We start from the raw sequence: 16,336 nt of genomic DNA, 5'->3' as shown, positions 1-16,336 counted from the left end.
TGCCTAAAAGGAGTGCAGAAATTCACCAGAGGAGATTCCATGACCACCCTTCCTGTCAAACAGTGAGTGTTATTTATAAACACTGAAAAATTAAATGCTAATGCTCCAGAGCATTTGGGGATTTCAACTGCATAGGCACTGGTAGCATTGCAGACACAGACAGGCTTCCTAACATGCTAGTCTCAACTGTTGAAAGAAAATGTAAAATCAATAGTGTAATGAAGCAATATAATGCAATAGATGTAAAATAAATTCTAAATAGCCATTAGAAGAAAAAGAAAGGCCAGCCTATAATCTGCATTTCCTAAAGCAGCAGCAGAAGTAGCAGTAGGAATAATTGATAGTGGAGCATATACTAGGCACAGAGTCCAAGGATGTGTGATCACATATTGCTAGTCCCAATTCAGCATCCAGTAAGCAAAATCAGCCCTGAGTGCTCACTGGAAGGACAGATCCTGAAGCTGAGGCTCCAATACTTTGGCCACCTCATGAGAAGAGAAGACTCCCTGGAAAACACCCTGATGTTGGGAAAGATTGAGGGCACAAGGAGAAAGGGATGACAGAGGACGAGATGGTTGGATAGTGTTCTCGAAGCTACCAGCATGAGTTTGACTAAACTGCGGGAGGCAGTGGAAGACAGGAGTGCCTGGCGTGCTCTGGTCCATGGGTCACGAAGAGTCAGACACGACTAAATGACTAAACAACAACAACAACATTTTCATCAGAGAAATGTTGAAGGGTATGCACACCCTCTCCCCCCAGGTCCACACCCCTCACCGGTCTTGTTTCACATCCACATTGAGTGTTTTTGTGTGGCTGGAGAGCTTCCTGGAACTCTGAGAATGCCCCTTGCTTGCCTCTTTGTGAAGGAACTAGCCTACTGTGCCAAAGTTTACAGGGCAGTGTTTTGCCCTGACTTGCCTCTGGCCCTGCCCACTACTGGCATGTGGCCCCTGGAAGATTTCATAGAAGGGAATGTGGCCCTTGAAAGTGGTATCCCACCTCTGTACAGGCCTCTGTGCTGGAGTCCTGGCTTGTGTTATGCTCAGTAATATATATAATGGATGATGATAGGTAATGATCTCTCTGATAGGTTCCTCAACGCTGCAGCCCATTGGCTTTTTATATTTTAAAAAAGGCAAAGCTCACATTTGTATCTCTTTTCCTCCTTTTCACAATCATTTGTTGATTGAAAAAGAAAAGAAAGAAAAGGATGACTTCTTACTTGCTTAAAAAAAAAATATAGAAACCCATTTCTGATTTCTGCATGGTTTACTACATTCTCAAGGGATGCTTGCAATTTTTTAGGATTATGCAGTTTTATTGCTGCTTTTTATGATATTGTAAAGCCAACGCAAACAGTGGGAGAGGTTAGATGAAAATATGAAAATAAATAAAATGCTGTCAACACCTGTAGCAGTGTTGCTGTGAAGCTCTTAGTCAATCTTTTATATGGCCATTATGTTGTTAGAACTGTTGGGTCATCTTTCCAGCTTCTTGAGATGGTTCAATTTGTCTAGGTCATTCAGATCATACATGAAGTTTAGAGTAGATTTCAAAATAAATTCAGCGCTCATGATTTCAGTGGTCTTCAAACTCTACAGCTTAAACTCACTTGTAACATTGTGTGAAATTCACTCATCTTTCCGTAAACTATCCTGGATTATTTAAAAATAAGAAAAGTTTAAAATGTACTGTAAGTGTGGTAGCAACAGTGTAATGATCCACAGCTCTTAATTGTTGGAGCTTTGACCATAAGAGTATAAAGGAAAGCCACTCAAGAGCAGCATGGTTGGGGAATTTGTGGCCTGCCATTGGACTCCAACTTCCACCAGTTCCAGTAAGCAAAGTCAATGGCCAGGAATGATGGGAGTTGGAGTCCAATGACATCTGAAAGTCGACAGGTCCCCCTGCCCTGATACGAGACAAGTGTATGCATGAAGATCACTTCTGTTACCTGGTTTTCTACTGCAGTTGTTTTGTGGCAACAGGTTGGTGTGGGAGGAATAGAAAAATATTACATTTCTTTCACGGAACGAGGAATTTTAGCCTCCATTTCGACAGCTGCATTTGTGATTCCTCAAATTGTATGGAAGTGATTATAGTGCAGCGTCTCCTATCTCCATGTGCTCTTGAGTAGGTCACTTCTTATGCATTTCTTTCATCTTATGCAGTTTCTTTTATGTGTTTTGGGGTGTCCACAAGGACACTCCGTGCATATCATTGGCAACAAGTAAACAGAAAAGAAGGCTTTTTGTGTGAGCTGTGAAAGTTTGTTTATCACACATTCCATTATATATGCAATCATATCAAATGTGCCTGGTCTTGCATTTAAGTAGGAACCACATAAGCTTCAGTTCATATGGCATATCAGGGATTTTTTGGCGGGGGCAGGGAGAGAATGATAAACTTTTCCTCTGTGCTGCAGTCTTGATGAAGATCATCCTCCTTCAAATCTGCGTGGTGTCTTTTGCTGAGTGTGAAAAGGGTTGCACATTTCATATCCCTCTAAAATGAAGTTAATTACATGGGAAAGGGTTAGAAAATCTAAAGAATGGACGGAAGAAAGCAGATGTACATTCTGACACATGCCATAAATAAATCAAAGGGAATGAATTTATTTTTTTGTTCCCATTTAGAGGCCAAATGTAATTGATTCATAAATCAATTAATCACTGTGTCAAGAGACCAGAGGGCAGCAGAAAATGGTGCCCAAATTAAAATGAAAAGGAGGCAATTCTCTTTAAGATTGGAAGTTGGATGCTCAATCGAAGTCTAATCAGAAGTGACCCACTATTGTGAAAGGGGAAGCATCAATATCTTTCTAATTTCACAAAACACTTCCTTAAACGAAAGCTCAAATGATCAGGAGAACTGATCATTCTTAAGGGAAGATGAGTGAGTGATCTTGTCTGATGATATTTTGGTTGACTGCAAGTGTGATGGACACAGGAGTGACACCAGAGAAGCCTGATCAAAGGAGTGGAGGAATGACAAGGACCATTATCAAGATCACTATTGGGATACATCCAACCTGGAATACCAGAATATTGTTCCAAAAAATCAGATAAACTTTACAAAGTCCGCAATACCCGAAGGAGCGTCTCCACCCACATCGTACACTGAGGTCCAGTTCCAAGGGCCTTCTAGTGGTTCCCTCACTGCAAGAAGTGAGGTTGCAGGGAACCAGTCAGAGGGCCTTCTTGGTAGTGGTGCCCACCCTGTGGAACGCCCTCCCATCAGATGTCAAGGAAATAAGCCACTATCTGACTTTTAGAAGACATCTGAAGGCAGCCCTGCTTAGGGAAGTTTTTAATGTTTGATGTTTTTAAGTACTTATGGTGGGTGGCGGTGGAATTAATTAGCTGGAACTCTCTGTTTCTGCCTGACTGTTGAAATAATCTGTTTGTATTCTTATTACCAACTCTCCTTACCCCCTCAGAGGGCAAGGGAACAGCAGAAGACAACATCTGTTGGGAATGCTTTGTAGCTGTTGTAGTCCTTGAATAGTGAAAGAAGCAGATCAGCAACACAGCTTTGTCTGTCAAGACCTGAGTAGACGTAAAGGCAGGGCAAAAGTTAGCATCTCACATGTGGCAATATGGTGTTCCTTTATTATCTGTTGCATATGGTTAGCTCCTTCAGTCCTCAAGGTGTTAACACACTGCATGAGTGTCGGCTAAGTAGCACATTTTCAGTTATTATGCTTATGAGGGAGAGATAGTGTTGCTATTGTTGACTCTATTGAATAAATCAATGGGAAGACTCATTCATTTGTGTGTGTGTGAGAGAGAGAGCATGCTGCTGGATAAAGCTGCCCTTACTAGTTACTGAGATGTGCTTATAAAAGTATCTGGGCTGCACACTGTTCATTGGGATAAAGAGAGGTTGACTTGCTGACCTCCCGGAAAAACACAAATTCGATCTTCTCCTTTTAGGTAAAGATCATAAGTCGACCCGGATGGTCGCCAGATTCTGTCTACAGATCTGTAGGCACAGACCATCCCCCAATACTGTTGGGTGTAGTGAAGGGTTAACCTTCTGTGTCTCGAGGCTGAGAGGAGGCGCTTACAAGGGAAGTAAGCCAGGACTTGACGAAAGCAGCTTGGAATGCTGTGAGCTGAGTGAAAAGTGAAAGCAGTTTTGTTACGCAGCTGCACACTGAGAGAGAAGGACGCAGAGAAAATGCAGCTACAATCTGATGGTCTTTATGAATTGTAAATATGCTACCTTTTGAGCAAATAAAGGGATATTAGGACAGAAGAAACGTGTGGGACTTGTTTTACTGCCCTTTCAACACGGACGCTGTGCAATTCTGCTAATTTGCTTTACGACCTGCAGAGGCTCGCAGAGGGAAGCGTGCCGGACGCCAAACAATAAAGCAATAAATCTACCTAACAAATACAAATCAGTCTGTCAAGAAAATCCCCATACTCAGACCCACAGGTGACTGGGCTAATTTTCTATGGTAGTTTTTCCTAAAGATTTTATGTGTTTATGCGTTTAGCACATTTTTTAACATGTAAGCCATTGTTCTCACAGTGGCCAACCACATGCCTTTGGGAATCCCCAAAGCAAGATCCAAGCGTGAGAACATACTAGCACCTGGTTGGTTAGTTAGTTAGTTAGTTAGTTAGTTAATATACTGCCCTATACCCGGAGGTCTCAGGGCGGTTCACAAAAAAGATCGTGATATATAAAATAAAAATAAAAATAAAAACAATAACCCAGTAATTCACACACACACCTCAAAGAGCCACATTTTAAAAGGGTATAGGATGTCAATCAGCTCAACCAAAGGCCTGGTTAAAAAGGAACATTTTTGTCTGGTGCCTAAAAGGTATATAATGAAGGCGCCAGGTGAACTTCCCTGGGGAAAGCATTCTACAGACGGGGAGCCACTGCAGAGAAGGTCCGTTCTTGTGTTGCCACCCTCTGGACCTCTTGAGGAGGAGGCACACAAAGAAGGGCCTCAGAAGATGATCTCAGGGTCTGGGTAGGTTCATATGGAAAGAGGCGGTCCTTGAAGTATTGAGGTCCTGAGCCGTTTAAGACTTTATAGCTCAAAACCAGTGCTTTGAATTGGGCCCAGAAACTAATTGGTAGCCTGTGCAGTTGGACCAGGATTGGTGTAATATGCTCAAACCGTCTTGCTCCAGTGATCAACCTGGCTGCTGAATTCTGCACCGAACCGTCTTCAGAGGCAGCCCTACGTATAACACATTGCAGTAATCTAACCTTGAGGTTACCAGAGTAGTTACAACAGTAGTTAGGCTATCCCTCCAGTGGTGCTTCATGAACCTTTACGATAATGGTAATGGGTGGATAGTTTGGACTCAACCCAAATGATACTGCAAGGCCTTTTTTAGCATGCAAAGTCAGTCCAGATGAGCAATTCATTCAGAGTTTCAGAAAACACTCAGAGACAGGAGGGTTATTGAGGAATTAATTCAGAACAGGCAGCGTGGGTCAAGTGAATTGGTTCAGGGCCATGAAGCAGGTTTGCTCAAGCAAGGTATTTTGCAGCATGATTTAAAACAGGGTTGAGACAAAGCCTGGTGGTAGCTCAGTAGAAGGGCAACTGCTTGGCATGTTGGATGCCTTAGGTTCAATCTCCGACATGTCCTTTCTCTGAAACCTTGGAGAGCAGCTGTCACTCTGTGTAGACTATACTGTATTGGGCATTTGAAACAAGCCACAATTGTGTGCAGAGTAGACCACATAGATGGAATCACTGAAGAGATGCAAAGAGACCTTTGCAAGGTTTAATAACAAAAACTCCTCAAACATACATCTTACATAGTGGTTATAATCATCACCCATCCATCCATCCACCGGGGGGGGGGGGGGGGTAAGGTCATAACTGTCAACGTTTCCCTTTTTTAAAGGGAAATTCCCTTATTCCGAATAGGATTCCTCGCAAGAAAAGGGAAAAGTTGACAGCTATGGGTAAGGTACAGAGTAAAGCTCATTATATAGCAAACACAATTGCTGCCACAGCTAATCAGAGTGACCTATCAGCACCTGTTACACCGCCACACAGCTGCAAAAACTAGGTCAGGATATGCACCCTGGCCCTTAAAGTGGTACACACCCTGTGGAACAATAATGAACCCTACCTTTAAACAAACTATCCAACAGACTGAGCTAGATGGACCAATGTATTAAGTCAGTATAAGGCAGCTTCTTGTGTTCTCTAAGTTCCTGTTTCAGAATACTAGGCTATGCTCCGTATCTGATTATCAGTCTTTGCCCAGCTTGTCATCTCTGCCTTAATCCTGCTTGTGTTAAAGTTGTGCCTTATCAACAAGGCGAAGTGGGTGGCTCAGCTTCTGGGACTCTTGTCATATGTCAATGAATTGCTCAGAGCCTCTTCCATCAATCATGCAGTCCTACAGTGTTCCAGTTCAGCTGTGATGTGACAGAAGGTTATTTTCAGGAATTCGGTTGAAGAGAAGAAAGTTGGTCGATGGCTGCTGATCAAAAGATGCCACCCCATTAACCGGGAGCGTGGAAGAGAAGGGCTTTTTGGTTTGTCAGGTAGATCTGATGGTCTTTGGGTGGTGGTCGGCTCTTCATCCCATAATGAAAACCCTTGGAGTGTTTCCAAAACTGCATTTAAAAAGTTGGGAAATAATTCGTGGGGAATGTACAACAAGGAGAGTGCAAAAATTGTACTATCCCGCCATGACACACTTTGCACCTACTTTCTGTAAGCAAAATTATTTACAAGTTACTAAGCATTAAAATAGGAGCTTCCTGCAGCCAATGGGAAGCCAGCCAGGGTTGCAGAAAGCAGTCCCCGCTCTGCTCCGCGCTGGTTTAGCACGGTGCACGGGAGCCGACCGAGCGGGTGGCAGGGATCCATGGGCCGGTTAAACAACCCCCATGGGCTGCTTGTGGCTCATGGGCCTTAGGTTGCTGACCCCAGGGCAAGATGGTAGGGTCACACTACAGAGAGTCTGTGTGAATGAGAAGGTTTTAAGTCCATGTCTAAAGCATAGCACCATAGACACTTGTTTGGGAGGGTGTTTTGTAAAAATAAGTGCAACAATGATCAAACGCTTGCTTTGAGTGGTCACGGAACAGACCTTAGGGGCTAGTAGCACAGTGAAAAGGTTCTGTCCTGAAGACATCATCATCATCATTTTATTTGTACTTTATATGAGCTTTAATATATGGTGTGTACACAGCCTTAGTGGTTTCAAGTGCACTTAGTTCTTTTAAGCGGGAGGGTGCTGGTTCAAGTGCTTTATTGATTTGTTACCTATCCATTGTTGGCAATTTGTGTGTGTTATTCACGCAGCAGTACATTGGGCTCTGCTCCTTTCCACTTAAATGTACTGATCTATTCAGTCTCCCTGCATAAACATCTAAAATAAAGATGAATCGTTACTCTCAATCATGCCTCTCTTATGCACTGTCATCCTAATAATGAATGACTGGAGTGGTTTTCTTCCTGGAGATATTTGGTGTGTGTGTGGGGGGGTGTCTGTGTGTGTGTGGCAGGGTGGGGGTGGAAGACAAGAAAGTGCTGAGCTCTCGTCGATGAAAATACAGTGGTAAGGAATCTATTACCTCATTAATTCTTCTGAGAATGATTGATTATTCAACATTCAGATCTTGCGGGTTTCTTTAATGTTTCATCCAGCGAGAAGCAAGGAGGTCACCACAGTTATTTCCTACTTTGAAACTGAAACTACCACTTTGTCTTTTCTGGTTATTTTTTATGTATATAATGAATTGGAAAGATTGCATATGGGTACTTTTTTTTTTAAATTTCTTTCCACATTGCTATATAGATTTGTAAGGTATGGTGTCCGTGGGTCTGATTTTCTCAGTATTGGAACCATAGAGATATAAGCTGTACACAAGACCCTTTCCGGCCATGCCCATCACACTGCTGTTGATATAAAGGTTTTTATATTTGCAGTACCAGTTAAAGCCCTACTTATTTATCCAAGCCTTTGGTTGTGCCTTATTGGTAGAGCATCTGCTTTTCATGAAGAAAATCTCAGGTTCAATCCCTGACAGTTCTGGGTAGGCAGGGGAATGTTCATTATCTGAAACCTTGGAGACCTGCTGCCAGTCAGTGTAGGTCGTACTGCGCAAGATGGACCAAGGGTCTAACTCAGTAGAAGGCATCTCCTTATGGTCCATCTGTTCAACCAGTGATCTCTTTAGCCACTGAGAACCAGGATATTTGCATAGCCACTCCCTTCATCTGCATATTCCCATCTGAGGTTCTGTTTCTTGCTCACTAGATGTCACATTTTCTTCTCTGTTCATTTTGTACATAGAAGAGGGATTCTGCCACTGTCTCCACTTGCAGAGCCAAAGCTGCATGGGCGTTCCATATACAGTACTCAAGAGCACTGTACGATTGAGGTTCATGTTCTAGCAGGATTCCAGCAGAGAACTTATGGAAGAGGAGGTTGGAAGGGAGCTTAGGCTGGGGCTGGATCTTGGGAGAATAGAAAGGATCATTGGGCACTGCCTTTTATATGTGCAGATTGCTTGCAGGAGAGGGAAGTCAGTTTGCACCTCGTGTGAGAATTGTGATTAACATATCTTGTGGACTTGTGGAAAGGCAACAAATTTCTGGGAAATGATTTATAATGAACTGAAAAAGATGCTTAAATTGACCAACACCCCCCCCAACCCAAAGCATTTTTGTTGGGGATAATAGGGACGGAAATACCCCAAAAGCTGTCTAACCTTTTTATGTATACAACAACTGCAGCTAGAACTTTATATGCACAGAAATGGAAAGACGAAGAGACTCCAACTAAGGAAGATTGGCTTATAAAACTGGTGAACTATTCAGGAATGGTGAAACTGACTGCTAAAATAAGAGGACAAAATGATTGTACTGTCATAGAAGAATGGAGGCCATTGGAGGACTATCTATTGAATTATCATTCTTATATGAAATCACGTGCAGGATTTGAGATATGAGCAATGGAAGAATGTGGAGAATGGATTTGGGGGGCTTAGAAAATAAATGTAGATGTGTTTTAATGCAACTATTAAGTGGAATATAAAAAAAAAACGGGAGGAGGGATGGGAAGTCAAGAAGAAAATATGTAACAAAAAATATATATATGATTGAAGTTATGTAATAATTTGGAAGATTTAATAACAATAATTATAAAATGAGAGAGAATTGTGATAAAATTGCTAGAAGCGTTTGCCAAATTTATTTTGCATGAAATGCCACTGATGTCTAAACTTGTTTAAGTGAAACAGCCAAGCTTGGTTCTTTGTAGAAAAGGAGCACACTGAAGTTTAAAACAACCAGAGACCCTCAGAGCAGTGTCCTAGCTGTCAGAAGCAAGCTGGGAAAGTTGCAAAATGCATGGCACAGCAAATCAATCCTGTTAAATCTTCCAGCGGCATTAATATCACTTCCAAAGCAAAGGTTTCAATTTCAACACTTCACAGTAATATATGGTCTCTAAAAGGAAAACTTTCTGGCAAGTCAGGAATGGATTAATCACGCTTTTGATACTAACCATTCCAAAATTCAGGACTGTACTAAATGTGGATATAAGGAATTGAGCATCAGGCAGCCGACTTTTGAATATCAGCAGATGTCAGACATGGAGAGAAGCTTCAAAAATGTATTTCCAAACATACAGGTGCTTATCACCTATGGCAAAACACAGCTAGAGGAACATTTAAAAACAAAATCTCCAGCAGAACTGCATTCAGAGTTCATCAAACGTGCCATTATCTTCCCTGGCTCACACTCAGATGCTAAATCAGAAATGAGGGACCTTCTTTCAGCCAGAGGACTATATTCTGTCCTTGGGGTCAACAACCCCAAGGACCACTTGTTAGTGCTGGGTGGGGACAGAAGCAAAACTGGGTGCCCAGTCAGGCTTATATTATGAAAACTGAGAACTGTGATGTGAAGAAGCAGCAGCACAACCTCTTCAGTGCAAATTGGTTGCTTTCAGATCATTGAATTATTTCCATATGTACCGAATCCACAGTTGTGCTTCCGCATTTGCGCAAGATACACATGGAGGTCCTTTGCTTAAGCTGAAAATTAGCAGAAGCTACCAATGGGCTTTGAACAGTAAGGTTCAACAAATGGCAGGAGTTGAAGTAAAAGAAGGATACTTCCCCTCTTTTGGTGAATTGGCACTGGGGAAGAAAAGCTGGTTCTTTCCATGTGGTAACTCTCCACATGTTTTTTTTAATTTATTTAATCATTTTTTTGATACAAAGAACAACTGCAAAAGACACTACACCAAAAACCATAATAACAATAACAACACAATTTGACAATTCAGATTTAAATACGCTGATATACCTTTGCCTACACCTTTTTAACAATATTTTCCCACCTCTCTCCCCTCCCCCCACTTCCCACCACTATCCGCCTTATCGCTTAAATATTCATTCCAGATTTCTTCATATTTATCCATTCTTAATTTGCGTCGACCTGCAGTTCGTTCATATGTAGCTAATCTGTCCATATTATCAAACCATGTGCTCAATGGAATCTTTTTGTGGCTCTTCCAATTCATCAAAACAAGTTTTTTTGCTTCTAATATAACATGTTGGTTAAAAGGGTTTTCATCCATTAAATTCTTTGCTGGTTTAGCTTTGTGCTTATCTGATGGCTGTTTTAGAATTGTTGCATTTGTTTTAGCTTTATGTTCCTATTATTTATGCTATTATTAGTTCTTAATTTGTATGCTGCTGTTTTGAGTTTGTGATCTGGTTTAAGTTGGAGATTGTATTATTTATTTATTTTATTGTTCTGTTATTGATTTGTTAGCTGCCTTAGTTTGCTTGGAAATATTGATGGGATAGATTAAAACCAAAAAAGCCCAAACCAAATGCATAAGCGTGAAACAGTGAGCACCTGATAACAAGTAGTGTTAATTTATTACTGTTAATCTTGGCAACTCAGTAATAAACAATGGTCCATCTCTGAAAACTATCTACTACCAGTTCTTCAAATAAACTAGCTCTTTTTTTAAATGAAGTTCACTGTTTTGCACTTTAGCACAACATCTTGAATGCCAAAAGAAAAAAGGTAAATAGGATAAATGGATGAAACTGAATTGAACTGTAAACTGAACTAGTTCAATTTCTAAATTGTACATGAACAGGAATTAGTTCATTTTTATAATTAACATTCTAAGCTATGCCTACTGCTGAAGGGGAGGGATGCAGTTCCTCTTGAATAAATAGTCGAAATAAAAAAATTCCTTCCTGTAGCACCTTAAAGACCAACTAAGTTAGTTCTTGGTATAAGCTTTCGTGTGCATGCACACTTCTTCAGATACACAGTGTATCTGAAGAAGTGTGCATGCACACGAAAGCTTATACCAAGAACTAACTTAGTTGGTCTTTAAGGTGCTACAGGAAGGAATTTTTTTATTTCGACTATGGCAGACCAACACGGCTACCCATCTGTAACTTGAATAAATAGTTTTGTGTTTTATGGCTCTGATTGTCATGCATATATAATTTCTGACAAGCCAATTAGTCATTTCAAGTTTTGGAATTACTAGCAATGCACTAATGAAATCAGTATGGATTTTTCTCCCCTTAGGCGTAATAATGCATTGAACGGGGAAGTACATTTACTAAGATAGACGTCATTTCAGGAGGACACTTTTTTTTTACAGTAAAGATAACTGTATCCCGTTTTTCTGTTCCAGAGTTTGGAACAAGTAAATTAGATCACTAAAATGAAGTCTAATCATCAGCACAACTTTAAAACAATTTGAGGTCCTTTGAACCTTCAGATAGAATCCAATAAGGCATTTGAAGAAGGAAATCAATAAGAAGTCTTAAAGGTTCTCTCCCTCTCCTTTTCTCTTTTTTTGTCACACAGACGGCAAGTTTTCTCTCTGAAGCCCATTTCCCTCTACATTCAACAATATCCAATGAACTGGTGTCTTCCTTCAGCCTGCATGAATCCATCGCAAAGGTAGAGGAAATTTAAGATGTCTCGCTCAGTAATACAAGCATTCCTTTCATGTTAACCAGTTATGAATGAATCAATTTCTGTTTCAAAGGTGTTTCAAAAATATTTGTATATGCCAGACTGGCTGGTTATTTAACTGCATTAGAGTGCATTTCACATTCTCAGTATTCAGAATACGAAAGCTTCACAATCTGTTTATATTTAAAATATTTGGGCCTCACTGACATACTGATTGTCCCACTGTTTGCTTTGGTGTTGTTGTTGTTTTTAAAAAATATTCCGGTACTTCCACAATAGATCACAACCTGAAATTTGGTATACACAGAGATATTCAATGGTGTTCATCATGCTGACTAAAGATGATGTTATGTTCTGTTTGTCTTGGAAGACAATCCTGTATTCTTGATAGAGTATTCTCAAGTTTTTCCATCTCCAGGTTTTCCCTTTTAACCACCTCTTCCTTCACCAAAAACCTCTTATCTCCTACAAGAATATAGAAATGTACTACACATATTTGATTCAGAAACTTCTTATGAACTTACTCAATTTCTTACAGTTTAATATCCCCTTCCTTCCATCATGGAACCCAAGGTGCTATAACTGTGGTTCCCATTCACTGACCAGAACCAAAGCTGCTTATCTTCAGGCAAAGTAGTGATTTCATGTGCCTTCAGGTCATAGGATGGTATACCAAGGATGGGGACCTTGTGGAACACCAGATGTTGCTGAACCACAGCTCCCATCATCCCTGGCCTTGAACCATGTTGAATGGAGCTGATGTGAGTTGGAGTCCAACCACATCTGGAAAGCCACAGGTTTCCCCAATTTCTTATACCTTCAAAAGAACAATAACCCAACAAAGAAGGCAAGCTCCTTTATCCTCACCTCTGAAGCCCTTTTCATTGACCAAGGCAGCTGCTGTGGGCACATTTCCATCAGAGAGAAGGAAAAGGAAATCCATGGAGATTCTTCATTTGTGGATCTAGCAGGCAGACCTGGAAACTGCTTTGCGGAGGCTGCCACTATATAGGAAAGAGTAGAGAGAAGACTTCTTGTCATGGCCTGTTGGAGTTTTTATGAAGCCTTAAACTGGGAGTGCTGCAGATTAAAGAACATTTGTTGTGCCGGATTCCCCTTTCGCCTTTCTTAGCAAGCAAGACAGCTGCTTTGACACGCGTCCTTGACACTAAAAGGATTTCAAAGGGGATCCCTGTCACTCCATCCTTGGACCCTGAGGTCTGGAGAACGCACAATTCATCAATCCTGTTTACAGGAAGAATTACAGTCACCGTTATATCATCTGCATTTGAACAGTCCCTGTGGTATGTGCTGGAACGATTAGCAGTGACAGAAGTGCTTTTGGATAGGGAGATGGCAGTTTCTTTGAGATAATTATCACATGAAATTTCAATGCGGTGGTGGTGGTAAGGAAACTAATTTGTAACCTCTTTTTCAAACACCTCCATTGGCCTCCACCCGCCTCAGTTGAGCAGGATGACAATTCTCATATTTAGCTGTATAAACTCCAGCACTGATGTACTAGGTAATTATAGATGCTGGACTTAATGATATTATGGGTAATAGTCTTAGCTGGTACAGTGGTACCTCAGGTTACAAACACTTCAGGTTACAGATGCTTCAGGTTACAGACTCCGCTAACCCAAAAATTGTACCTCGGGTTAAGAACTTTGCTTCAGGATGAGAACAGAAATCGTGCAGCGGCGGTGTGGCAGCAGCAGGAGGCCCCATTAGCTAATGTGGTGCTTCAGGTTAAGAACAGTTTCAGGTTAAGAACAGACCTCCGGAACGAATTAAGTTCTTAACCTGAGGTACCACTGTAATGCATTTCGTTTCACCAACTTGAAATGGTCCCCTATTGAGATGGCAATCGTATTCGTTTGCTCCAAAATGTGGTAAACTAACCCTCCTATGTTTGAGGTTCTTCCTGCTCATTCTGTTAAGTGGGACCCTAGACTTCTGCCCCCAAATTCTACTGCACTCCAGAGTCCATCCCCCTCAGGTAAGATTTGAGCCAGGGCCAAGATGAACCTCCAGAGAAGGAAGGGCTAAAAACGTCAGCTGCCTCTGCCTGAATATGGCTTAGCTTGACTAGAATCGGAGCTCAGCCTGGAAGCCTTGGTTAAATGTTTGGGGTCTCTTGCCCCCACCTCCACAATTCCCTGACAGCTCCAACTTTCATTGTGGGAAAATGCCTTACCTTTAGACAGAAGGAACAGGTCACAGGTCACAGAGAGCTCCCTTTGAAGGTATCATCAGCTGCAAATAATGATAATGTTTGGATTGTCATTTCCAGCTGGGTGTTATGGGGTCTGTAACCTTGCCAACAAAGGTCCTTATAGTAAAAGCTATGGATTTCCCAGTAGTGATGTATGGAAGTGAGAGCTGGACCATAAAGAAGGCTGATCGCCGAAGAATTGATGCTTTTGAATTATGGTGCTGGAGGAGACTCATGAGAGTCCCATGGACTGCAAGAAGATCAAACCTATCCATTCTGAAGGAAATCAGCCCTGAGTGCTCACTGGAAGGCCAGATCCTGAAGCTGAGGCTCCAATACTTTGGCCACCTCATGAGAAGAGAAGACTCCCTGGAAAAGACCCTGATGTTGGGAAAGATTGAGGGCACAAGGGGAAGGGGACGACAGAGGACGAGATGGTTGGATAGTGTTCTCGAAGCTATCAGCATGAGTTTGACCAAATTGCGGGAGGCAGTGGAAGGCAGGAGTGCCTGGCATGCTCTGGTCCATGGGGTCACGAAGAGTCGGACATGACTAAACGACTAAACAACAACAACAACCTATAATTCCTCACAGGAAGCCTGTTGTTCCATACTACTCCCCCAAAGCAAGGCCATTCTCTCTCTCCACCCCCCCCCCCCCCCCGTTTAGGAAAGCAGAGCAAAGAAGGAAGTAAACAGCAACAAAGGATTAATTGGGGTGTTTTTTTTCAAGTGTTCAGATCAGATACTTGGGGGGGGGGGATATGAGGTGGGATTTTTTTCTACTACTTGACTGGAAGCCCCCAAAACATAATTTGTCACTGAAAACAGGGTGGGTTTCTGTGCATGTCCAGTTGTCAATCCAAACAAATCCAGGACAAATCCTGAAATGGACTGCTTGGCCCTGAGAATTATTTTACGGTTTTTAATAGGTAGGCACACTCTGAGAAATACTTTTCCTCTTTCCAGATTTCAGTTAATGCCATCCACTGTGCTTCTTCTTCTCCCTTCGGAGAAACCCCAGCACTCTTTGGAGTCTGTGGCATCTGCAATGACAGGGAAATTGGGGATTTGCCACACAGTTCATTTTTGTGTCAGAGAGTACAGGACTCGAATTCTTTTTCTGAGTTGTTGGAAGAATATACAACAAATTTAGAAAGAAGATAGAATATGTGAATGATTATGATGATGGGAAAGAAGTGGCCACATTAGTATGAACCCTTGGCAAAGCAAGACAAATATCCATGTGTGCTTGACACTTTAGTACAATAAATTATTTTTCTGGGGTGTGAATTCATAATTTTGAACTTGTAATTGCATACAGTTTATCTTGTTGCGTGGACGTTTTAATTTATTAAACACATTTATATAGACCTGTTGTGGCTTTTGGCAGGACCAAATGCATTTGAAGTGAACTATCTATAAAGTAAAATGGGTTTGGTGTTATCCCAGAAGGCCTAAGGGCCTTGGGTTGCTCTGGGAAAGTGCCAGATCCACTGAGGTGGCCAGCGCCTTTTGAAACCCTGCATAATTGGGGTTCTAAAAAAGTTTATGGGTGCAGAAGTTCCTCCACTTCAGAACTTGACCTTCCATGAGTCAGAATGTGGCAGAAAGGGTGATGTAGTAGGTCAGAGCTAGAAAACTCACCCCTGGCATCCTCTTGTGTGTTTACTTTAATATCTGGAGAGGGTGCTGATTACTGGTAGAACTGAGCCAAATTTCTACAAGTTTCATTTTTCATGTCAGAATTTACCCGTTCAAGGGGAGAAAACATTTCATCAAAGGGTAGGTTATGTTCATCCCTTAGGTTAGGGTTGTTGAATATCTACATCCCTTCCCAAACTAAAAAGGAAAAGTAAACAACCAAAGTGAAAAATGAAGCAAATAAGTAGGGGGAAAGGTTTTATCTACTTTTTTAATTAATGGCACAATCACAAACCTGGATCTGCTGGGGTGAGCAAGTTAGGATGTGGAAGGTCTCTAGTTATGCTGGCGTAAGTCCCCAACTTTGGCTCAGCCAGAGATACACCATCCCTCATCCCAGCTCAGCTGGTGCTCATTAGCTCTATCATGTGACCTGACAACATGGTATAAGCCCAAAAGGGCTGTGTAATTTAAAGGCTTCGGCTGGGCTTAGCCTGGCTCAGG

General features: G+C 41.7%; 1 protein-coding gene across 1 annotated transcript in view; it reads left to right on the top strand.

Annotated features, from left to right (window-relative positions):
- NAALADL2 (N-acetylated alpha-linked acidic dipeptidase like 2) overlaps positions 1-16,336 on the top strand; it is a 547,930-nt gene that overhangs the window by 406,575 nt on the left and 125,019 nt on the right. Inside the window, exon 11 of the mRNA XM_081008376.1 lies at positions 11,861-11,956. Coding sequence (XP_080864502.1) covers positions 11,861-11,956 — 96 coding nt within the window. The remainder of the gene's footprint in view (positions 1-11,860; positions 11,957-16,336) is intronic.

The sequence above is a fragment of the Podarcis pityusensis genome (genome assembly GCF_964106645.2).
Source record: "Podarcis pityusensis genome assembly, chromosome: 5".
Lineage (NCBI taxonomy): Eukaryota > Metazoa > Chordata > Lepidosauria > Squamata > Lacertidae > Podarcis > Podarcis pityusensis.
Note: the sequence above shows the minus strand (reverse complement) of the source record. Positions and strands in the feature narration are given on the sequence as shown.